This window comes from Neolamprologus multifasciatus, chromosome 10 (assembly GCF_963576455.1).
Source record: "Neolamprologus multifasciatus chromosome 10, fNeoMul1.2, whole genome shotgun sequence".
Taxonomy (NCBI): domain Eukaryota; kingdom Metazoa; phylum Chordata; class Actinopteri; order Cichliformes; family Cichlidae; genus Neolamprologus; species Neolamprologus multifasciatus.
In genome coordinates this window covers 33,455,748-33,480,747 of record NC_140448.1, presented here as the reverse complement: position 1 = coordinate 33,480,747, position 25,000 = coordinate 33,455,748, and the positions used below count along the sequence as shown (strand labels likewise).

Genomic DNA, 25,000 nt, shown 5'->3' with positions numbered 1-25,000 from the left:
TCACACCTGACAGACACACACCTGAGGGTCACACACCTGTGGGGCACACACCTGAGGGTCACACCTGAGGGTCACACCTGACAGACACACACCTGAGGGTCACACACCTGTGGGGCACACACCTGAGGGTCACACCTGAGGGTCACACCTGACAGACACACACCTGAGGGTCACACCTGACAGACACACACCTGAGGGTCACACCTGAGGGTCACACACCTGTGGGGCACACACCTGAGGGTCACACCTGAGGGTCACACCTGACAGACACACACCTGAGGGTCACACACCTGAGGGTCACACATGACAGACACACACCTGAGGGTCACACCTGAGGGTCACACACATGACAGACACACACCTGAGGGTCACACCTGAGGGTCACACACCTGAGGGTCACACACCTGAGGGTCACACATGACAGACACACACCTGAGGGTCACACATGACAGACACACACCTGAGGGTCACACATGACAGACACACACCTGAGGGTCACACCTGAGGGTCACACCTGAGGGTCACACCTGTCCCCAGGTGTCAGGTTTCTGTCCTTCAGTGTTTCACGGTCTCTCTGATGATGTCTGTCTTTGTTGTATCCTTGCTAAAAGGAGCTTTTACTCGAGTACTTCAGTACTTTGAGTTTCAGTGGGGGTCACGTGACTCAGAAGACTTTAACCCATGTTTTTTCTGTCTGTTTAGATCTGGTCCACCTCACCTGTCGGTCGGTTGGCTCCGCCTACGAAGACCTGTCGCCAGTGGTAACCAGGATGTTCTGCACGGCAGAGTGTCAAGACCAAGGTAACACACACGCACACACACACAGACACACACACACACAGACACAGACACACACACACACACACACGCACACACACGCACACACACACACACACAGCCTGGGTGAACCCAGACCTGCTGCACTCAGAGGCTGCTGGTTGGTTCCCAGTAAAACCAGTCAGACTTTACTGTAACTCTGGTTACAATAAAAACACTTAACTATTTATTTTAATACAGTTTCAGATCTTTGAACGTCACAGAAAATCTGAATAAATACCACGAGGACAGAAAAGTTATACTTTGAAAATCTGAACTTCTAAAAACCCCAAACAGCATGTGTGTAGTGTTTGTGGTGTTTGTAGTGTTTGTGGTGTTTGTAACTGCTGTTTTCTGCTGTTTGGGTAAAATTCGCCGATTTTTGAATGGAGTTTGGTCCAGATTGACGTCACATTTTCAGACATATTTTGAGTAAAAGCTGAATTCTCCTGGTCGCTGCAGAGCGACCGTTAACCCTTTTATCACTGCAGTCATGTGACCTGATACTGCACAGACGTGAACGCTCAGCGAGTCTTTGTGTCCTGATAACTTTGTCTCCTCCCTGACCTCCTCCTCTTCTTCTTGTTCTTCTCTTTAATTCATTCATCACCTTCTTCTTCTGTGGTTTTAATTATAAGCAGAACACAGTAGCAGTGAGGATGGATGGATGCAGGTACAGAGAGATTCATCACAGCTGATGAGGGAGGTGGAGGGAAGCGCCTCCGTCATGTTCCTGTTAAACTTCCTGCTTCATTTACATCTTTTATTCGATTAAGTTTTGATTTATTGTAAAGTCTCATCACGCGTCTCTGACACTGGACGTCTGTTAGAGGCATGAACACGTTAAATTAGAGTTGCTGATGTACTGTCTACACCAGGGGTGGGCAACTCCAGGCCTCGAGGGGTGTCCTGCAGGTTTTAGATGTGTCCATGATCCATTACAGCTGATTTAAAGGCTGAATGACTCCTCAACATGTCCTGAAGTTCTCCAGAGGCTGGTAATGAACTAATCATGTGATTCAGGTGTGCTGACCCAGGGTGCGATCTAAAACCTGCAGGACACCGGCCCTCGAGGCCTGGAGTTCGACACCCCTGGTTTACATTATAACATTTCATTTCCTTTGCAAACATCCCGACGTGCGTTCTTCTGCTCGAACACGTTAGTGAAACGTGCTGTGGCGGCGTTTTTTCTTCTATGATCCGAACTTTTTAATCTAACGTCCGCAGAAAACCGTCCAGCTGTCCTTTGGTGTCTGTACTTCAACATGGCCGACGGTTCCGGGGTGGAGCCTCAAGGTCACGACCTCCCGTCTAACGTGTACGTGTGCTCCGGCCCAGATGGCGCTCTGGGACACGAACACGCCATCAAACAGGTGAGATGTACCTTTCAGGCCGTGGTCCTCCTTCAGGTCGTGTTTGATGAATAAAAGTTTCTCTTTGTTCACGCAGCTGTGTGTCGGGGGAGGGGCAAACACATGGGAGTCTGTGCGGTTGACTCGGTGCTGCCCCCGCTGGAGCGTTAGAGGAACTGCAGGCACTTCCTGTAATGTTTATGTGATTCTTTGTTTTCAGTCTGAGTCGATTTTCCTGAAGATTCTCCCCGAGGAGGAGTTCTGTCCTCCTGCTCCGAACCCCGAGGACATCATCTATGACGGGGAGAACACCTCCCCCACCTCCACAGAAGAGGAGGAGGGGTTAACAGCAGCAGGGGGGGAGGAGAAACAGCAGGAGGAGGAGACGAGCCTTCAGCCTGAGGAGTAACCTGTAGATATAAAGTGTAAAGACCTCCTGCAGTGCATTGTGGGTAAAAGTTGCCTTTTTTATTTTTCTATGATTTCTGCTGTTTTTCTGTTTTATTTAAAAACTCATTAAAGCCTCAACATGAAGACACGCCTCTGGCTCTGATTGGCTGTCACACAGGACGTCTCTGCCAAAGGCTTCACTCAAGCAGCGAAGCCACGCCCCCACACAGACCTGAAACAGGAAGTTTACCTGGCAGCTGTGATCAGACTCAGCTGTTGTTGTTTACTGTAACAGCTGTTTGTTTGTAAACAGGCCTCTGTGAAGCCTTCCAGATGTTTCTGCTCATGTTAATAAGCTCCTCTGTGAAGTCAGCCGGCGTCCCCGAATAAAACGTTTGTACCACATGATGGCGCCTCGTGTTGACCTGTCATTATGAACACGATCATAAACTCAACCAGGTGAGCTGCAGCTTCTGATTGGACGTTGGTCTGAAGGACTGTTTCCTGGATGACCAATCAACACAGAGTAAATGTTCCCATGTTTAACAGCTCTGAGACATTTTATTTTGAAACTTTAGACATACAGGAAGTGTGACCAGCCTAAGGAAAAATTTTAGTGTTATTAAAACTTGATGGAAGTCTAAAGCGTGTCGATTATGAACTCCATGAAGTGCTACAGAGAAAATTACATTTTATTTATGTAATGAACACATTTTGAACTCTTAAAGAAAACAAAAGCTGAACTAAAATGATCCAGCAAACAAAAACTGTTGTATCGTCTTTGGGCTTTTGGAGCCTGACTTTTAAAAATAATTGGAAAAAGCTTGACGCTGCTAAAAAATGAAAAATAGATATTTGCAAAAATCTGCCTAAATATGTATTTTACCTGGTTAATGTGTGTGGGGGGCGTGGTCTGCGGCGCCGCTGCAGAGGAGGCGGACGCACCTGAGCCACACCCACAATCTCGCCTCGCCACCTTTACGTCTGCGCTCTCTCTGCTGTTGAAAAGCTACAGCCGGCTGTGTGCGTACAGCAACTGTGTGTGAAAAGCGCGTTCATGCAAACATCGTCGGGTCTGCCGTGATATGTTTACAATAAGACTTCTGCTCCTGAACCTCTGCGCACAGCGTCTGCAGATCAGGCTGTACGAAGTCAGTTCATCTTTACAGGACTGTGAGCTGTCGTCTGTGAGGCGTGAGCGTGTTTGTTTTAACATAGTTCACGGTGGAGCTGCTGACATAATGTGGATCAGAAGGTCCATAACTGGCCTACCTGGGGTCAAAAGTCTCGATAAATGCGGCGTTTCGGCGAGTACACCGGCTTCCACGAGTGTGACGCTTATTTTGAGCGATGAAAAAATAATAAGATATCATTTTATTTTTATATTTCAAAATCACAATAATCTAACAATTGAGAACTACAAGTTAAAAAAAGAACTAATATAAATAAAATACACTTCAGCTAAATACTTCTCATTTATTTTCCCAAACCACGCGGAGCCGCAGTATAAGGACTAAAGAGCCGCAGGTTGCCGAGCCCTGGTCTAAACCAGGACCAAGTCGAGACAAAAAGGTCTTTAAACTGCAGCCAGATGCTGCTTCGTTTACGGGTGTCGGCATATTTATGTGTTTTTGCGATGCACAGCCTCCTCACCGCCGTCTACTGTCTCACTGAGAGGACAGACGCACGCTCCACTTGACTGTCACGTCACCTTCTCTGTTATCCTCGCATGCGATTGGCCACAGTATGGAGGGATTGGAGCGTAGCTGAGCCACTGTGTGAGAGCTGAGCAGTGAAAGGAAATGAAGTGAGGGTAGAAATGACTGAAAGATTAATGGGCTCTGCTTCGAGTTTTGTTCAAAAAACAGTGACTTCATATAGGAAATAATATATATCACATCTGCAGGACACCTTAAACTAGTTTTTAATTAAGCAGCGAGGCAGAACAAAGTCGGGCTGTATCAGGACACGAGGACTAAACCTCAATTCAACCAGACCCAGAACTGATCCGGGATTAAAACAGGACAACAGTTCAAAATCAGGACGACTGAGGATTTAACCAACACAGAACCAGAACTAGATGATAGCAGCACTAAAAATCATCACAGACCTGCACTACACTTATTTTTTAATTCTACCAAAGTCCACTGTTTAGATTCAGAAACGTTTATATAATTATTCAGCCTCGTTGTGCAAACAAGCTGCAAAACTTAATAAATATAGAATGTAACAAAGTATGTAAAGTAACAAGTGGTCTCTAAAAAGTTACACTCGGTACTGGATACATGTTCTGATGGGTTTTGGCAAACAACCATGTGACTAACAGGTGTGTCTCACCTGCTCTTGTTCATCTCTGCTCCTCTCACAGAGAGTTATTACTTATTATATTATCATGCTGTTTACAGCTACATGAATGAACTATTGCTGTGTGATTTATTACTGTTACTGAAGGTTACTCTCCACACCAACACCAACTAAATGTTTAAATCTGAATATAAATGAGTAACAGCAGGTGGACATTAGGTAAAGCTGCACTTTCTGCAGTGATCTCGAGTAGAAACTATTCCTCGTGTATATAAAACAGGTCAGCAGCTCCGAACCGTAGTAAAGGACCTCTGGCTAATACGGTGGGTTCGTGTCGGGCTCGTAGCTGAAAACTAGCTTTACTTTGTTGTCTGGGTCAACTTTGTATATATATATTAAATATTTAGATGCTTCCATCTCCCGTTTCTGCTCGGTGACATCTCTTACTTTTCGGCTCTTTTCCTCCCCCCTCGCTCGCAGACACATCACGGGTCCATCCTCCCTGCAGCACGGAGCACGCTGCCCATCAGGCTGCATGCTTTAGGGCGATGCCTGTAACACTCTGCCTGTTGCTTTCATATTAAATCATTTTTGTGAATAACTTTTTAAACATTTCTTCACATCATTATGCCGCAAGCAGAGGTGATACGGGCCACGAGATTGAGACACAGACATGAAGGCCTCTTAATGCGTGTTTGTTTGGGTTTCCCCCGGCGTGGACACCCTAACCCTTCATAGTCTTATGAAACAGGAAAAGACCGCCGTGTAATCCAGTTACTCATATTTTGTATTTTAAATACGTAACGGTGGTACATGTAGTCCATTACTCCCCAACACTGAATGGAATTATGGACATAAATGTACTTTTTCATGATATTCAAATCTTTTGTAAAGGTCTGTAAATTCTGCAGTAAAATCCTCTGCAGGTCAGGATGAGTCACATGACAGTAACTGAGAGACGACAGACACCATCAACACAAATGTCTTTAAACAGCTGTAAAACATTAAATGCTCCTCACACACAGGTGTGGTGACCGAGGGGTCGACCCTTCAGGTTGGAGCAGCTGATGGTAAATGTCGCCCTCAGCTGGTCAGACTAAAGCATTACACAGAAAAATTTAATTTAAATTCATTCATTGATGAATCTGTCTGCAGGAGTTTGGAGGCGTGGTCAGAGACTAAAGACTGACAGCAGGCTCAGCCAATCAGAGGAGGAGGAGAGTCCTGTGTGACCAGTCTGAGCTTGCTCTGAAGCCCCGCCCTGAGAATGACCTCACAGGTCAGCGTTGGCGTTTTCCAGACAAATAAAATATTAAATATGATTCAGTCTGAAGCTTCACTCAGAGAGAATCAATTTGAAATGATTGTTTCAGTTTTGTAAAAAAGGAAAAGCTTTGTCAGCATGATGTCATCATTTTAACTCGACAGAAAAACAAACTGAACGAAGGCCGACAGACTCAAACCCTCCATAAGAAACTGAATGTTTCCCATCATGCTGTGCGTCACAGCCACACCCACAGGGCTGGACACAATAATAAGAACACCTGGAAAAGAAAAGCAGGTCAGCAGCTCCGAACCGTAGTAAAGGACCTCTGGCTAATACGGTGGGTTCGTGTCGGGCTCGTAGCTGAAAACTAGCTTTACTTTGTTGTCTGGGTCAACTTTGTATATATATATTAAATATTTAGATGCAGGAGTTTGGAGGCGTGGTCAGAGACTAAAGACTGACAGCAGGCTCAGCCAATCAGAGGAGGAGGAGAGTCCTGTGTGACCAGTCTGAGCTTGCTCTGAAGCCCCGCCCTGAGAATGACCTCACAGATCAGCGTTGGCGTTTTCCAGACAAATAAAATATGTCTTTCCAAACATGCGTTTTATGAAAGCTTCAGGTGTTCCTGTCATTTTGTCCCCACCTCCATCAATCAATCAATACCTGATCCAATAATCAAAGAGCTTCATGTCCTGCAGCACAGCAGGAAGTACCACAGTACTCTAAACTACTGCAGTACTCGAGTACTCCCACCACCAACAGTCTAGCGTGGACTGATCCCATTTGCACTGTTTGAATCAGATTTGAATGTTTGACTGTAAACATGAAGGTTTCTCAAAGCTCCGCCCACTGCTCATTAAAGTTCATATAACCATGTGAGGAAGTTCAAACTGATGGATCGGCGATCAGGTCATTGATGAGACACGGAGACAGAAGTTGACTTTAATCTTTTATTGTGGTGAAAATGTCGCTGTTTACAGTTTACAGACGGCGACCGCGGCGACCGCCCTTCCTCCTGGTCGAGTCTGACGGGATCGGCGTGACGTCCTCTGAAACACACGAGGAAGAAACGATCACATGATCAGACGCTCGTCAACACTGTCACACGAATATAGAGCCGAGGACACGTCACTGTTCAGGCTGTCAATAAAGCTCAGATTCAAACTGTGTCAATCAGATGTACGAATAAAGTTAATTCAAATCCGCCGAAGCTTCTAACCCTCACTGAGAAAACAAACCTGCTGACCTGAGAGCAGCAGGTGTTCACCGACAGCTCGATAGAGGTGTTGAAAATGACACAACAGACTAACTAACACACACACACTCACACACAACCTTAAACCCGACCGCAGTCAGGTGACTGTATCACAGGAAGTGACACGTGAACTGCCTCGTCTACCTGCTCACTGAGCGTGTTTTTTAGTCAAAAACTTTAATATGAATAAACACAAACTCACCGATGCGCCCGATCTTCATGCCGGATCGAGCCAGAGCTCTGAGAGCAGACTGGGCTCCAGGACCAGGAGTCTTTGTCCTGAAAGGAAAACAGAGCAGGTCATCACCTGGACAGGTAACACACACACACCTGGGTTTGAAAGGCCTGGGTGAACCCGGACCTGCAGCGATGCAGTCAGAGGCTGCTGGTCTATCTCCAGTAAAACCAGTCAGACTTACTAAGGTAACAGTAAATACTCGACTTCTGTCTATTCTTAGAGCTTTGAACAGAGCCTGCTGAGGACTTCACCTGAGCTGCACTGTTCCAGTAAAATCAACAGTTTTTTGAATGGAGTTTGGTTCAGATTTGGACCAAATGAAGAGGCTTCCTGCACAGAAATGGCAGATTTAATAAAACCCACTCACACTCTGCTTCACTGACTCCGCCCCTGTCACTTTATTAGATACAGCAGAGTACCACCGATTTAACCCCTGATCACCTGACTGGGTTAAACCTGGTAACTTGAAATTTTATTGATCTGTTCAGTGTTTGAGGTGTACCTAATAAAGTGTCAGCCCACTGCCCACAGAATCAGGTGAGTGCAGGTTACCTGTTGCCCCCAGTGGCCCTCAACTTGATGTGCAGCGCCGTGATGCCGAGCTCTTTGCAGCGCTGAGCGACGTCCTGAGCCGCCAACATGGCAGCGTACGGAGAAGACTCGTCTCTGTCGGCCTTCACCTTCATCCCACCGGTCACACGGCAGATCGTTTCCCTGCAAACACACACACACACCATTAGCACCAATTAGAGAGCAGCTTTTATTTTGGCGAGCAGACGGTCGGAGGGGACATACTTTCCGGAGAGGTCAGTGACGTGGACGAAGGTGTCGTTGAAGGAGGCGAAGATGTGGCAGACGCCGAAGACGTTCTCGCCCTCGGCCACCTGAGGACCCAGGCTGATCACCTGCTCCTCCTTCTTCTCCTTCCCTTTACGAGGAGCCATCTTCTGCTGAGGAAGAGGAGTCAGACATGTGAGCATGAGGAGGTCACAGCGAGCACGCCCACGGAGAACCACCAATCACAGCCAGCTATTCTTTATACAGACATCGAGACCAGACCGCCGCAGCAGCCGAACACGGTGAGACCTTCCCTTCCAGCAGCGTTTCCCCATGCCCCCATTACACCCCAAACCCACTTCCTGTTCAGGTCTGACCTCTTTATACGAGTTTTACCTTAACACCCTGAAAACTCTCAGGTCAACATTAAAGTCGGGACACCTCCAAAATAAAACCCACCGCACACAGAAATGGCTAATCACAGACGGCATCCTCCAACTCTGAAAACTCACCTAATACGACAACCAAACACCAGCCAATTATCTCGATCAATAAATAATCAATCACACCAGCTCTGAACCTGAACTCTACAGTAACCTCAGTCAGAGCTTCTGATCACACTGTTGATCCCTGATCAGACCCTAACAACCAACCCTGACCCGGTCCAGTCTAAACTTTAGCTCTGAACTTTGACCCTGGACAGCCCGGCTCCGTTTGTTTTCAACTGGAACGCGCCCTCTGTCCGATAACGGACCCACCGCGCGGTCACGTGGTGTCACTGACCTGGTCCATCCCGGTCCAGGTTGAGGAGGTTCTGACTCTGCCTGCAGACTCGGACGCGCGTGTTTGCTGCGACCACTGACATTTTAAATAAAGTTTGAAACGTCAGTAGCAGCGCCGAGGCTAACATAGCTAATGTTAGCCTGTTAGCTTGTGTTAACTCCGAGCAGCCGGCAGGACCTCATGGAGCGTTTTTCTACCTGCTGTTTCACCTAAAACTTCACGCGCTTCTTTAGCACACCTTTGCGACACACACCTGGCTCTAACGTCGTATTTGTTTCCCTTTGAGGAGGCTTCGCGTGGAGCTAAGATGGCGGCTGGACACAAACTCCCACAGAGCACAAAACATGAAAAATCCTCCATTAACCTTCAGCCAGAGAAACGATACAGACGCCAACAGACGCGGGAAGAGACGCAGGGTCAGCACCGACCAGGCAGAGCGGCGGATGGTCACCTGCAGCACAGATTATAGAGGATATAAACCGGGAGCGGACTCACCTGTGTGCGTCTCTTTACTGAGCAGAAACAAGAAAGGAAAGAAGTTCCGCTTCCGGCGCGATAAGATGACGATTTCCGGCGGGAAACCGAGGCCTAGCTGCTGCCGCCACGTGGACGTTTTATTGTTATATTATATTATATTATATTATATTATATTATATTATATTATATTATATTATATTATATTATATTATATTATATTATATTATATTATATTATTATTTATGTTTAATTTAGTTTCAGTATCTATTCACCTTGAGTTTCACAGCTGACTGAACTGTTTTTTGGTGTTAATATGGATTGTTTTCAATATCTAAATGTTGACTTAATTTAATAAATTATAATTATGCACATCAGATACTGCAGGGTGATGAATGGGGCTGAGGGATTCTGGGGTCTGCTGGGCATGGCTGGTGGTGTCTGAGGTCTGCTTGGTGGTGCTGGTGGTGTCAGGGGTCTCTCAGTTGTTTGGCTGGGATGATGTGTTTTTTTAAGTTTTTTTTAAGGCCTTTCTCCGTGCCGGGCAGAAAACTGAGAAAAACTCAGACGTTGGTAACTTTTGTGCCACCAGTCTGATCCACTGTCCTCCCATCTTTGTCCCAGTGGTGTTTCAGGCTTCAGCTCAGGGCCTCGTCTGCAGGCTGAGGAGCATGAGTGGTGTGTGGACACTTTTTCTCCTCATCAACTTGATAAAGTCCAGTTTGTACATGTGGCTCCTGTGCCCATGTGGGGTCTGGCATCATCCTTAGGTAATGACTGAACAAACAGCTGACCCCATCAATGCAGCCATTCTCTGAGACCTGAACAGTAACATCCTCACTGTTGAAAATGCCTTCTGCAGTGAAGGCTGTGAGGCAGGAAGTAGTTTCACCTTTCTCACCCGCACAGACCTCCACACACAGTCAGCCAAACACTCCAAGCAGGTTGGTTGAGGAGACCAGACACAGTTCCATACATGGGAACATATGCCCTCAAGGCCCCGAGTGCAGAGCAGGTTTTCATAGACTGGAAGCCACTGACTGACCACCTGTGTGTGTGTGTGTGTGTGTGTGTGTGTGCACATTAATCCCAGTGCCCACTACACCAAGGCTAAAGCGCCACAAACTCTGGACCTGCACATGTCCAAGTTTATTAATGGTTGTTTGATTAAAGGAAAGTTCATTTCTGAAGGCGGCTCAGTTTACAAAATCATTACAGGTCGACTGAGCCGCCCATGGAAATGTTTTTCAGTTAGCTAAACAAAGAAAATATATGCTGGAAACTATCAAAGTATTTGGTGTTTTTAAATGATTAATATTTGTTACTTTTTAAATCATGTTCAGGACAGATTTGTCTGCCACCTTTTTCTTCTTCCTAGCGTTTGTCCCGTGTGGTCCGCTTTGCTACAAATCCGTCTCCATTTGGCACGATCGAGGGCGTGTTCTGGGGCGGCGTTGAGGATCTTCATGTCTTCCTTTATTCCATCCACCGTTTCGTCGGCCCGCCACGGGGTCGCTGACCACCGGGCTCAAGCCTCATTGCTGTTTTTGCCACTGAGCTGTCGTCGGAGCGTAATACGTGACCGCACCACCGTAGCCGTGCCTCGCACATTTTTCTGTGATTGGTGCGATGCCGAGCCGCTTTCTGACGTCTTCATTCATGACTTGGTCCCAATGCGTGAGGCCTAGACACCACCTGAGCATTCGCATTTCCATCGTGTGCAGGGCCCGTTCGTGTGTGGCGGTGGCCGGCCAACACTCCGATCCATACAGGGCAACTGGGCGGACTACAGTCTCGTAAATCTTCGCCTTGAGATGGTCTGGCATTCGACGGTCGCATAGCCCACCCGTCACTTGACGCCACTTCATCCATGCGGCATTGACCCTTGCTCGCACGTCCTGAAGGATATCCCCGTCGCCACTGATCATCGATCACAAGTACTTGAATTGGTCAGCCTTCTTCAGGTCTTCCCCGTCGATGTTAATGGTGCCATCAGTTTGGGGGCAGCTTCCACGTACTCGGGCTTCTTGATGTTGAGTCTCAAACCATGATCAGCCAGGCGCGACTTCCACTGCTGCCTGTGCTGGTGCAGCTCACTGCTTTGGTGTCGAGCAGTTTTTTTAATATAATATTTAATATTTGTTACTTTTTAAATCATGTTCAGGACAGATTTGTCTGCCACACCACCGCTCAGGCCTTTTCACTAAGCTGGATGTGAAGCACTGCCCCGCCCACTACAGCAACTATAGACCAATCAAATCAATTGTTTTTTTAAGTACAGTTCTGCCAACAATGAGAAATCCTCCTTCCTGCTTCTTCTTCTCTGCTGCTGGTCTTCATCTCGGAGACATAAGCTCCTCCTCCCTCCTGTTCAGTTTTCATTGATCAGTTATTAAAACCTGCTCATTGGTTAATCTGAGACTCTGAGCTGTGATGAACACCTGAGTGATCATCATAAACATCATGTTTACTCCCTTAATGTAGACCCGTCCACACTCAGTTCATAAACTAGAAGCACCAGATTTATGTTGTGGCTTTATTGGACTTTAGTCTCAGTGAAGAGCGACATGCAGCAAAGGGCGGCGGGGCGGCGTCGGACCCGGGCGGGTCTCTCCTCGTCCTCGTGAGATAAACCTGCTCCCAGCTGAAGCTTCTCATCATTTATTCACACAATATTATTGATATTAGAATGAAACATCTCCAAGACTCAACTTTACAGGGGACCAAATGAAACTGGACAAATCCAATAAAACACGAATCACAGAGTTTTACACTAAAATCAGTAAAATCACAGTGAAACCTCTGAGGCGCGCGGGAGGATTTCCTGTTTTTGTTTTATTTATGGGACAATAGAACAATAAAAAGAAGAAAATGTTTGTTTGAAGATTTCTGAATAAAAATGTTTTGTTGTTGTTGTGGATGCTGAAAGTGAGAACAGACCAATCAGAGCGCAGCGTTTGACCACCTCAGTTTATTTACAGAAACACTTTGAACACGATGCAGAAGAAAAGTCCAAACACACTCTCGCCCTCACACAGTTACACACGAGCATGCAGCATAGTCCAGTTACTACAGTACAGAACAATATCCATCATAGAGCGAGCTGACAGGATGTGACGGAGCGCCAACATGGTGGGCGATGGAGGAGGAGGAGCTTCAGACTGAACCTTCACCAGCACACAGTGATGGGCCGAGAACACTCAGATACAGAGACTTGTTTATCAATATCATTTATAATTGATTTAATTATGCAAAACATCTGCAGTTTGGTTTGAAACTGAAGTTCAACTAAAATGTTTTTGATCATAAAATCAAACTGAAGCTAATCAAACGTCAAATAAGGACCCGAGAGCGCGGCTGGCACGCAAGAAGTGTTTTAAGACGACGAGGAGGAGTCAGCTGATTGGTTCCTCTCTGGATTCACAGAGCAGTCTGTAACCCCGGCAACCACAGGTTGCTAAGGAACAATAAGTATTGTCCGGCCGGTTGCCGAGGGGTAGCTGCAGGTTGGCGGGAGTTCCCGGTTAAATACAATGCCGTGGAGCTCCTGTAAGCTGCAGGCTGTGAAACAGACAGGAAATGGATCCAATTCACCTTCAAAATAAAAGTTGCTTCTTTTGAAATATTTTGTTAGTGGCAGTAAAGCACAGCTTTTACTTTGAAGGCGAACAGCCTTAGTTTCTCAGTCGCACTTTTTCAGGTTTCACTGCTGTTTGGTGACCTGCCGGCCAATCAATGATGCTCATTTTCCCAGGTGGTCTCTGACTGTGGGACTGAGGCCTGAAACTCACCAGGCTTTTCTTCTGTGGCCGTACCATCACTTCTTTAAATCAGCGGTCCCCAACCCCCGGGCCTCGGACCGGTCCGTGAGTCGTTTGGTACCGGGCCGCGAGAGTTGAGGCTCAGGTGCGAAATGTTTGGTTTTCAGGGTTTTTATCGGTTTTCAGCGTTATTTTGTTATCGTTTTGATCGTTAACTCGGTTTTCCTGGGTCTTTTCACGTGTGTTATGAATAAATCTTTTTTTCCGGTACTAGTTTTATTTTTTTGTGTTTATCCGTGACACCTTAAAGGCCGGTCCGTGAAAATATTGTCAGGCATAACAATAGCCTAACATAACAAAGCGCGTCTGTGGCGCAAAAAAGCTTTAAATGATAATAAACTGTGATGTGCTGCTTCAGTTCCTGTGTGATGGTTTATTTCCCTGGACCAGAGTCAGACCAGCATGAAGACAGAAAGCCCAGAGAGATATTTAATGCGCTCTTTGACGTTTACTGGAAACAATATGTAAAAAAAAGACCTTTATAAACTCAAATCAGCCTTCAGCAGCAGAGAGGGCTGTTAGCGCTCGTGGTTGGTTTGTTTCGGGGTGCCTCAGCACGCGTTGTGGGCGGGCTGTCATCAAGCTTCATCATTGGTCTATAAAACTGCCCCGGCTCAAACCTGTCCTTCTCTGAGTCGTTAGACTGATTATTCCGATGTTTCATGGGAAATGCGGTCTGTTAGCATCATTAGCTTTACTGTTACCATTACCTGTAAGCCACAAGCTAACATGCTAGCTGATTAAAACCCCATTAGCTTGTGGCTAGAGGAGCTAAGCGTGGCTAACAGTCTCCCAGGTGTCTGAAGCGACCTCCTCCTTCCTGTTCTCTCAGGTGAGGCTTCGAAACAGGAACCTCTGACCTGTGAGCATCTTTAGCATCCGACCTGAAGACGTTCAGCTGAAGAAGCAGGAAGTCCCTGCTTTGGATTGGATCGTTCAGATAAACATGGAGAGGCCACGCCCACTGAGCATCCAGTAGAAACACAGGCGAAACATCATAGCAGTGTTCCTATACTAACACGTGAAATCTACTCTAAGATGAATTTTTCAGTTTCAAGCATAAACACCAAAAGAGTTCTAAAAAAATGACATCTCAGATATTTGTGGGGACGTTTGTGCGTCCACCAGTTTTTCACCACTAATAAATACTTTCAAGTGTCGTCAAAGGTCAAAGTGGAGGTGCTGCTTTTAGGAAACACAGACTATTGTAGAAAACAGCCATTCACGCCGGAGGTGCCATTCAGAGTCCCGACGGTGGTCACGCTCAGTCTGGTGAGGAGGCTGAAGGACAGGGAAAGGTTTTTGTCCCCAAAACTGAAATCTGAATAAAATCAAAGGTCAGAGCAGCTTAAACACGTTTCACAACGCTTTCTGCGCTTTGTGTGTTTTCATTCAGCTGGTTGGAGTTAAAGGCCACCTTTGACCTGCGGATACATGTGCACACTGTTAGCATCACAGCACACCTGTGCAGTTGTAGCTCCGCCTCTTTACAAATATGATCTCAGATTTTTGAACACGTTGACGGTCCGGTCATTTCCCAGCTGTTTCTAGCAGCGAATGGGACACAGTATGACAAGAGGTGTAATGCTCCGCCCTCAACGTGGCCCCGCCCATCCCCCGACACCCCGACCTTTGACTCAGTATTCAGCCTCCTCAGCTCCGAGCGTTTCTGAGGCGGGATGCCGAATGGCACAGAGATGTCAATAAATTAAAGGGCAGCAGTGCTGTGGCAAACACATTCAGCAGCAGCTGAGGAACTCAACACTCAACAAAATAATAAAGCTAATAGTGCACAATGTGTCCGCTACAGGCGGACTCGCACAACGCTAGCACTGCAAGTCTGATCCGAACATTAAAAAGCTTGTAAATATACAAATGCAGTATATCGAGAATAATAATCATAATCATGTCATCGTCATAATAAGAATCTGATTGTACAAAGTTCTACATTCTCCCGACGGTAAAAAGCTGCTTAAAGCCTCTGAGACAAACACAACGGCTCAAAAATTGCAGAATATCAAAGGTGGCACCGCCGGCATTTTGTTAGCTCGCAGCTAGCAGACACCATTGCTCCGGGTGAGGAATGCTAACAAAGCTAACGAGTCCGAGTCAAGTCACCGGAGGGCAGGACCGCGGGCCGACAGCAGCGAACGTCAAAACGCCACGGAGGCTGAAGCCGAAACACAAAACACAAAGTCAGTTCCAGCATGCAGAAAATCACAAATCTGTACAGAAACACTGAAGAGGAAGAAACACAAGCCCTCCCTGCAGAATCCAGCCAAACATCCAATCATTTTACACCACCGCAAAGAAAATCCACCAAAAATGGCGCCGACTCAGCGACTCTGAGCCGGCAGGTCGATAACTAAAGCCACGATCCAAGATGCAGGTAAAGTTTAAGTTATTAAGTTAGTCCATAATTAAGGCTTCTAAAAAACAACGACAGGAAGAAAAGAACCACACGGAGATATGAGGTTTCACACCGCGACCACGCCACCAACAGACCAACAGGGGGCAGTCTGAGTTCCTGCAGTACGGAGGCCCAGAAGAGTCAAAAAGCACCATGTGAAACGGCAGCTCACGTTCACATCCAACCCTCACAATGGTTTATGTTTACTCATCTAGTATTAAAGTACTGCAGTACTCTATAGGCAGTATATATGGACGTTTCACATCAGCCTGAGTCACTTTTTCTCTGTTGTACTGGTTTGTGATTGGCTGAGGCTTAGCGACACATCAGTGCTGATGTACAGTCACTACAGGTTCCACAGATCGGCGTCGTGTTCGTTAACTGAATCAAATCAAACGTCTGCATGTTTGTGTTTATGTACATTTATTATTGCTTAAAATACTCCCAGCGCTGCCAGTAACTGTATTGGGCGTCTGAAATCTACAGCTCAGTAACTGTTGTTACAGTAACAACTCAGTATATTTGTGTCACTATGATGGGCAGTGATGTTTGGCACTTCTGGGACTCCGTACATTCCTGTCAACACTGGCGACTGATGATGATTCTGATTGGCTGTCTGAGCATCGAGGAGTTTTAAATGTGTAAAAAACATCAAAGAGGAGTTTGTTTGTGTGTGTGTGTGTGTGTGTGTGTGTATGTCTGTGTGTGAGTCTGTGTGTCTGTGTGTGTGAGTGTGTGTGTGTCTGTGTGTGTGTCTGTGTCTGTGTGTGTGTCTGTGTGTCTGTGTGTGTGTGTGTGTGTGTGTTTGTGTGTCTGTGTGTGTGTGTCTGTGTGTGTGTGTCTGTCTGTGTGTGAGTCTGTGTGTCTGTGTGTGTGTTTGTGTGTCTGTGTGTGTGTGTCTGTGTGTGTGTGTCTGTGTGTGTGTCTGTGTTTGTGTGTGTTTGTCTGTGTGTGTGTCTGTGTGTGTGTTTGTGTGTCAGAGTCTGTGTGTGTGTTTGTGTGTCTGAGTCTGTGTGTTTGTGTGTCTGTGTGTGTTTGTCTGTGTGTGTGTCTGTGTGTGTGTTTGTGTGTCTGAGTCTGTGTGTGTGTGTGTTTGTGTGTGTTTGTCTGTGTGTGTGTCTGTGTGTGTGTTTGTGTGTCTGAGTCTGTGTGTGTGTGTGTTTGTGTGTGTGTGTGTGTTTGTGTGTGTGTCTGAGTCTGTGTGTTTGTGTGTCTGTGTGTGTCTGTGTGTCTGTGTGTGTGTTTGTGTGTCTGAGTCTGTGTGTGTGTGTGTTTGTGTGTGTGTTTGTGTGTCTGTGTGTATCTGTGTGTATCTGTGTGTGTGTGTGTGTCTGTGTGTGTCTGTGTGTCTGTGTGTGTGTCTGTGTGTGTGTGTGTCTGTTCCTGTCTAGCTATCTTTGTGAGGACCAACGGTCACTCAAGTTTGACTTTTTGAAAAATGTGGTTTTAGTGTCAGGGTTACAGTTAGGTTACGGTTAAGTTCAGGGTTAGGCCTTCATGTTTAATGGTTAGGGTAACAGGGTAGGGAAACCATTATGTCAATGAAGGTCCTCACTAAGATAGCTGGACAGGCTTGTGTGTGTGTTCCTTATTCCTTTCTTGGTTTCTTTTGTTTTTGTTTTTAGTCCCTTGACTCCTTTCTTCCTTCCCTACTTCCTTGTTCCCTCACAGGTAAGGGGCAGCTCCTAAATTTGAATCTTGTAAACTCAGTGTGAACAGTAAAGTTTGTGCTGCTAATGATGCTCTGAGCGGAGAGCAGGCAGGTAGATACACGCCTCGTTAAGGCCTTCCTCATTAGGATATGTGGTGGCGGCGGCTGTGGGGGAGGGTGGTGGCGGTGGCTGTGGCTGTGGGGGAGGGGTGGGGCTGATCTGAGCAGAGGAGTGGCTGTTCATGGAAGATCCCAGGTCAGAGGAAGCTTCTAGAGCTCTCCAAGCCCGATGGAAGCAGATGAGTGTTCCTGTGCAGCGTGCACAGTTTAAATAAAGTTTCTCTGTTAGACGACGTCATCGTGAAGGCCACGAGCTGCTTTAGCCGCTAACCAGTTTAAAACGATCCATGTGTGAGCTCTGGGTCGCCCGAGGGTTTAGCTGAATAACTGGGCTAACATGCTAGTTTAAGAGCTGTGCCATTAGTATATATGTATAAAAGCGTACGAGGCAAATAAGGTAAACAAAGGCTTAAAGTTGTAAAAACAAAACAAAAAAGGGGCAATGAGATGCTTTTTAAAATTAATAACTATGAAGAAGAGTTTTATTTCTGATGTACGGGAAGAAAAAAGTGTTTTTATTAATATATTTTTTACTGTATTTGCAGATAATCCTGATTTTCCAGGTTTATATTATATAATTGGTCTGTTTGCTGTTGTCAGTGTGGCTCAGCTCGAGTCTCAGTCACGAGTTCATTTTTCTAAATAATCTGTAGCGACCAAAGCAGCTCTTGATTATAGTATTATATCACATTACATCTATATATGTTTTTGTTCCTTTATGTAAATATCTGTAGTTTCAGGAAAGCTTGTATCTCCCAAACGTCTAAAGGCGAGGCTCGTACTTCCTGTTTAATATCTAAAGGTAACCAACGTGTGAACGCGAACACTATAAAAGCTAAGTCTGTGCAGCCAACGGGTCAGTAGATCCGTGAGAAACGTAACAAGGAGCAAAAATGAAAGCTGGAAACTTTTTCTACGTCTACACTCGATCAGCTACAACACGTCATGTAGATGGAGGCGACACTGGGCTGTTTGGGTGGAGCCATGCTAACAGTTTCCCCCTGCTTCCAGTGTTTGTGCTAAACTAGGCTAACCACATGCTGGGTGAAGCTAACACACAGTAGTGACGTGTTCTGTCCACAGGGGGAGCTGTGGTGTGCAGGTGTTGGTCCTGTTAAACATCTGAAGGTTTGAACCTCCTGAACTCGAACAAACTGGAGATACAAGGTTTCCAAACATTATTACAATCTGATTGGCTGATCACAAGGGGGCGTGGCTGAAGCAAAGTCCAAACAAGCTGAGAAGAGGAAGCTGATTGGTTGGTTGGTAATGCAGTTCACTTGTCGGAGTGAAGCTTTCTGGCCCCGTCGTCTCCTCTCCAAACTCCTCAAACAAAATCCTGAATGGTTGGTGTCAGAGGCCCGGCCTGCTGTCAATCAAACTGCTGTCACGGCGACGGTGGCCCCATCAAAGATCCACTCACTCTGGAAGTTAGCTGGAGACGAAACCAAACGTGTTTGTGAGCGACTGAATCAACAATGTCTGAAAACACAGAAGATTCAACCTGCTGAACAGTGACGAGTCCACGACACGCAGCAAAGACACACAAAGACACAGACCAGCAGCCCCACCCTGAAAGGTAACGCTGTAGTTACAGTCGAACCTGCTGATCTGAAGACAGCAGCAGATGTAATCAGCTGAGTAAATCAGTAAAAACACGCTGAACATCACAGTGAGCGATGATGCAGCCTCTCGTTCATGTTTCTGACGCCATCAGGCTCCTGATCAGATGATGGATCTCAGACCATCACTGACCCCCCGCCAGCCTGGTCACGCTCTACAGGCAGCATCTTCACAGCTTCTCCAGACCCTTTCACACCAGACCTGCAAGTCTGCTATTCTATGGCTCCGCCTCCCAGGCAGTGAGCACAGGGCCTATAGAGGATGTCGGGCCTTCAGGCCATCCTCATGAAGTCTTTGGTCAGAGACGTTCACACCAGTGGCCAGCTGGAGGTCAGGGTACATCGTAGGTGGTGGAGGGCGACTGTGCGCCCGGCCGAGCTAGTGGGTGAGGCCACTGCCAGGCTGTCAAGTGTACCAGGGGCATGCAGCTAAACTTGTCACACCAGCGGCCTGCTGGAGGTCATCGTGTAGCTCTGATATCCTCGTTCTGTTCTGATACCGACCCTGATGATGGCCTCCTACGGCCGGAGTCTCCATGCTCTGCAGACGGTGCTGGGAGACACACAAACCTTCTGACACTGGCAGGTATTGATTTGCTGGAGGAGTTGGACTTCCTGTGCTAGTTGATTTCATGAACGTCAGAGCAGCTGAAACTGATTAACAGTCTCTCTACTCCTGAACTAATCAGAGGTTTAACCGACTGGCTGCTGTGTCCCTTTCAGTTTCCTGAGCAGTGTGTGGTGGATGCTTGTCGTGGTTTGGGGTCATTTTGCTGTTCCTTTCACAGCAGACCTGCTGAGCCTCTGTGCGGTCCTCCTGTCCTCAGCACACTGACTGTGGATCAGCACCTGGTGTGAACCCTCGACTGCACTTTTTCCACTCGAGTGGACAGTCTGTACGAGGGGACTGCTGCTGAGATCTGATGCATCAGTAACAGCGGCGGGTTTGTTGGTTCCTGGGTTTTCTCTCAGGAACGACAGTCTGGCTCAGCTCCAGTCTGCAAACACGAGTGGGGCTAAAATAAGCAGCTCCACCTCCACCCAGATTCATTTATCATCGACATGAAGCAGAGTGAAGGCGTGATGCAGAAACAGCTTCACAGCGTTTCATATGAGGGATGATTCAGTGATTCAGCACCAACCACCTGCAGTGAATGTGTCGTTGGTGAAAAGAGCAAATATACTAAGAATGGAGAAAACTGGTGCTGAGGAATAAACACGTGACTTCACTGATGTCTGCTGAGGATCAGATGCATCCTGCCTCTCTTCACACTTTTTCTCCGTGCAGCTCGTTATCATGCTGGTTTTTCCCAGCTGCCCCGAACGCCCCGCTGCCCTTTGACCTGCTCTTACTTGCTCAGTGTGGAGGGGGAGCCTGAGCGGTGGAAGTGCACGATCTGCCACTTCCCGTCGCGGCGGTGCCACACCCTGGTCTCCTCCGATTGGGCGGTGCGAGGCGTCCCGTTGGAGTCGATGTACTGCGTCACCCTGACGTATGCGATGCAGGCGGCCTCGTCGCCCACCAGGTGGATGTGGGGGTTCAGGATGGTGGTGTGCACCGGTTTGCTGTTCTTGGACCACACTGCAGACACAGACGGACAGGTGAACATGGTCAGGTGACCTCTGAGAGTTTTTTAAAAAGCAAGGTGTAACAGGAAGTCTGCTTCAGCTCACAGTTTTCAAAGTAAAAGCGGTGGAAGTCCAGGCCTTCGACCAGATTCCCCAACGCCTCGGGCTCGAACGCCGTCACAGCCGGGTCGCACATTTTACTGCAGGGAGAGAATCGTTTACTGAGACGAGTCAGAGACACGTTTAACAGGGAGCAAGTGAAAAAAACCATCCACACGCACAACACGCACACGCACAACACAGACACGCACAACACGATCCTGTTGGAGCTCTGACCCCCGTCTCTGTGAACCTTCGAGCCCGGATCAGCAGCCCAAACTTTCATTAGCTTTTATTCTTTATTGATCACTCATAGATGAAATATCTGCGAGTCACTTTGAAACACCTGCAGGACACTTTGTTACACATATTAGGATAAATGTGTTTCCTGCTTTGATTTCTTTTGTTTTCTTAGGATGGGAGTTTTTCCGTCGCTAAAGTGCTTGCTCATATGATTGTTGGTTTTTGTCTGTATGTATTGCTGTAGGGTCTACCTTACAATATAAAGCACCTTGAGGCGACTGTTGTTGCGATTATAAAACTTTAACGGTTCAATCAACACACAGAAAAACAGATTTTATTGGTGAGCCAATCATCAAAGATGTCTGAGATTAGAAAGCAGGAAGTATCAGTTCATTAAACAGGGCGCCTTCAACATCACGGCCAGGCCGGATCGTTTGGGCCAGTTTGGAGATTCAGGCCACAGTTAAATACATCGCTGTGATGTTTACAGTGACGCCGACGTCCCCAAAGCGCTCTGTGAGCAGGAGAGCGAGCGTGACTGAAGTGTTTGTAACATTTGAGGAAAAGCTGAGCATGGGTCAGAAGACGACTATGCTAATTCGCTCTCAGCATTTAAAGACCGCCCACTGATCAGGAGGTCTGATTGGCTAGTTTCAATCACTGATTTATTTCTGCTGGCACCAGCCTCAGAGAGGAGCGAGGGCAGCGTCAGCAGATGTTCCAGATGTTTCCATCAGAAGCACTGAGTCACCTGCCCAAAGGTACGTTAAAGGGTGACTCCGCCCTCTGTGAGGCTCACTCGTGTCAGGGATTTGTCAACGCTTTGATGGTTTTATTCAAAAACAAACAAACAAACAAGTTACAAGTTACATACGTGTAGCTCTCAAAGTCTCCGTTGCTGATGGCCTCGATGAGCTGCTCAGTGACTTTAATGATGTCCTGTTTCCTCCCTGAAACACACGCACGCACGCACGCACGCACGCACGCACATACGCACGCAAACACGCACGCACACGCAAACACACGCACACACACACGCACGCACACACACAGAGACACACGCACGCACGCACGCACACACACAGACACACACGCACACGCACGCACGCACGCACGCACGCACACACAGGTTAGTGCTGGTTCAGCAGCGTCCCGGCTCACTCGCTGTATGTCTGTGCGTCCTCACCTCGGGTGTCTTCGTCCTCGATGGTGGTGTTCGTGCTCTCAGAGGATTCCTGCAGGAGGAAGAAGAGTCAGTGTGGGCGGAGTCACATCTAACCACACCCACCATAGTTTCCACTTTGCTGTTTCCGTCTGTTTCCGGTGTGTTTGAAGAGTTATTACAGTTTACAGGGACGTTTATGGATGGATGAATGGATGGACAGACGGACAGACGGACGGATGAATGGATGAATGGATGGACGGACGGACGGACGGACGGAAGAATGGATGGATGGATGGATGGATGAATGGATGGACGGACAGACGGACGGATGAGTGGATGAGTGGATGGATGGATGGATGGATGGATGAATGGACGGATGGACGGATGGATGAATGGATAGATGGATGGATGAATGGATGGACGGACGGACAGACGGACGGATGAATGGATGGATGGATGGACGGATGGATGGATGAATGGATGGATGGACAGACGGACGGAGGAATGGATGGACAGACGGATGAATGGATGGGTGAATGGATGAATGGATGGACGGACGGACAGACGGACGGATGGATGGATGAATGAATGAATGGACGGATGGATGGATGAATGGATGGACGGATGAATGGATGGATGGATGGATGGACGGACGGACAGACGGACGGACGGATGAATGGATGGATAGATGAATGGATGGACGGATGGATGGATGAATGGATGGATGGATGAATGGATGGATGGATGAATGGACGGATGGACGGACGGACGGGTGGATAAATGGATGGACAGATGGATGAATGGACGGATGGATGGATGAATGGATTGACGGACGGACGGATGGATGGATGAATGGACGGATGGACGGACGGACGGGTGGATGAATGGATGGACGGACGGGTGGATGAATGGAAGGATGGACGGACAGATGAATGGATGGATGGACAGACGGACAGATGAATGGATGAATGGATGGACGGACAGACGGATGGATGAATGGATGGATGGATGAATGGATGGATGAATGGACGGACGGACGGGTGGATGAATGGACGGATGGATGAATGGACGGATGGATGGACGGACAGATGAATGGATGGATGGACAGACGAACGGATGAATGGTTGAATGGATGGACGGACAGACGGATGGATGAATGGATGGATGAATGGATGGATGGATGGATGAATGGATTGACGGATGGATGGATGAATGGACGGACGGATGGATGGATGAATGGATTGACGGTCGGACGGATGAATGGATGGATGGACGGATGGATGAATGGATGGATGAATGGATTGACGGTCGGACGGATGAATGGATGGATGGACGGATGGATGAATGGATGGATGAATGGATGGACAGATGGACGGATGGACGGATGGATGGATGGATGGATGGACGGACAGACGGACGGACGGATGAATGGATGGATGGACGGATGGATGGATGGATGGACGGATGGATGGACGGATGAATGGATGGATGGACGGATAGACGGACAGACGGACAGATGAATGGATGGATGGATGGATGGATGGATGAATGGATGGATGAATGGATGGACGGATGGACGGATGGATGGACGGATGGATGGATGGACGGACAGACGGACGGATGAATGGATGGATGGATGGACGGATGGATGGACGGATGAATGGATGGATGGACGGATAGACGGACAGATGAATGGATGGATGGATGGATGAATGGATTGACGGACGGACGGATGGATGAATGGACGGATGGATGGATGAATGGACGGATGGATAGATGAATGGACGGATGTGTTTGAGCCTGTAGTGTAACGCTGAGTGTGCACACAGCAAACATCACTGCAGGCGTCGTGATGACTGACGGAGCTCTACAAATTAAACTGTCTTTTTATACGTAAATATAAAAACATAATTTTAACCACAGAGACACGATGTTCATCGTCACTGTGTATGTTCTTATTGTACCTGATTACACCAACTGACCTTTGTTTGCAGGCAGAATGACCAGCACACAGGTCAACATGTGGATTCATTTATTTTAAAACCATGCAGCTGGTCTACAGTTGCTAATATATGATCTTATTTCTGTGTATAACTGTGTGTCATCTGCATACAGTCAGTCCTACATCCATGTCTTTACTGACACTTTGTTTCAGTTTTATGCTATTTTAATTTTTCTATGTTTCTTGTTGCATAAATTTCATTCATCCAGTTTTTCAGATTTTTAATTCTTTTTTATTTTATGACTTAAATGTTGATTTTTTCAGCAGTTTCTGGCTTTTCACCAGAACAGCTGTGAGGTGATGCATCGCAGCTCCAACCTCTGATGTGTTTGTACAGAGGAAACGACACATTTATCATCTTATTACTGAGAGAACACGACACTGATCCATGCAGGTAGGAGTTCAGCTCTGTGACGCTCACCTTATGTCAGACATCATAACACTGAAAAATAATGATGATGATGATGATGAGGTTACCTTCACTCCGTCGGCCTTCTTGTTGCTCCCGCTCTTTCCTCCTGAGCGAGGGATGAGAACAAAGAGAGAGAGAAGCAGCAGAGTCAGGAAGAAAGGAACAAAAGCAGCAAACAAGAGAGACGGCATCGTACCCAGGACCTCTGCCCACGTGCCCTTCAGCCGGCG

At 47.2% G+C, this 25,000-nt stretch overlaps 3 protein-coding genes and 1 pseudogene across 6 annotated transcripts in view; 1 reads left to right on the top strand and 3 right to left on the bottom strand.

Annotated features, from left to right (window-relative positions):
• The window catches only part of chm (CHM Rab escort protein), an 18,199-nt gene extending 11,916 nt beyond the window's left edge, over positions 1–6,283 (top strand). The window contains exons 15-18 of one of the 2 annotated variants that reach the window (XM_085175027.1): positions 703–801; positions 2,044–2,189; positions 2,389–2,616; positions 2,737–6,283. In XM_085175027.1, coding sequence (XP_085031153.1) covers positions 703–801; positions 2,044–2,189; positions 2,389–2,577 — 434 coding nt within the window. In that variant the 3' untranslated portion in view covers positions 2,578–2,616; positions 2,737–6,283. Of the gene's footprint in view, positions 1–702; positions 802–2,043; positions 2,190–2,388 lie in introns of both variants that reach the window. The other variant, XM_085175026.1, reaches the window with a different exon arrangement.
• A 782-nt stretch (positions 6,284–7,065) lies between these two features.
• On the bottom strand, positions 7,066–9,775 carry rps14 (ribosomal protein S14). Of its 2 annotated transcripts, none has more exons than XM_085175097.1 (5): positions 9,678–9,775; positions 8,418–8,572; positions 8,175–8,336; positions 7,587–7,663; positions 7,066–7,178 (listed from the first exon to the last, which is right to left on the bottom strand). In XM_085175097.1, the coding sequence occupies exons 2-5, from the start codon at positions 8,564–8,566 to the stop codon at positions 7,111–7,113; spliced, it is 456 nt and encodes a 151-aa protein (XP_085031223.1). In that variant the 5' UTR covers positions 8,567–8,572; positions 9,678–9,775; the 3' UTR covers positions 7,066–7,110. The 2 variants fall into 2 exon arrangements, with proteins under 2 accessions (XP_085031223.1, XP_085031224.1); XM_085175098.1 differs by having other exon boundaries at positions 8,418–8,569; positions 9,678–9,740.
• A 130-nt stretch (positions 9,776–9,905) lies between these two features.
• Positions 9,906–17,782, bottom strand: LOC146510673 (uncharacterized; annotated as a pseudogene).
• camk2a (calcium/calmodulin-dependent protein kinase II alpha) overlaps positions 12,613–25,000 on the bottom strand; it is a 40,678-nt gene continuing 28,290 nt past the window's right edge. Inside the window, exons 13-18 of one of the 2 annotated variants that reach the window (XM_085175042.1) lie at positions 24,836–24,876; positions 22,378–22,426; positions 22,066–22,141; positions 20,955–21,049; positions 20,634–20,862; positions 12,613–19,093 (exon numbers count right to left, since the gene is read on the bottom strand). In XM_085175042.1, coding sequence (XP_085031168.1) covers positions 19,090–19,093; positions 20,634–20,862; positions 20,955–21,049; positions 22,066–22,141; positions 22,378–22,426; positions 24,836–24,876 — 494 coding nt within the window. In that variant the 3' untranslated portion in view covers positions 12,613–19,089. Of the gene's footprint in view, positions 19,094–20,629; positions 20,863–20,954; positions 21,050–22,065; positions 22,142–22,377; positions 22,427–24,835; positions 24,877–25,000 lie in introns of those variants that run through there. The other variant, XM_085175043.1, reaches the window with a different exon arrangement.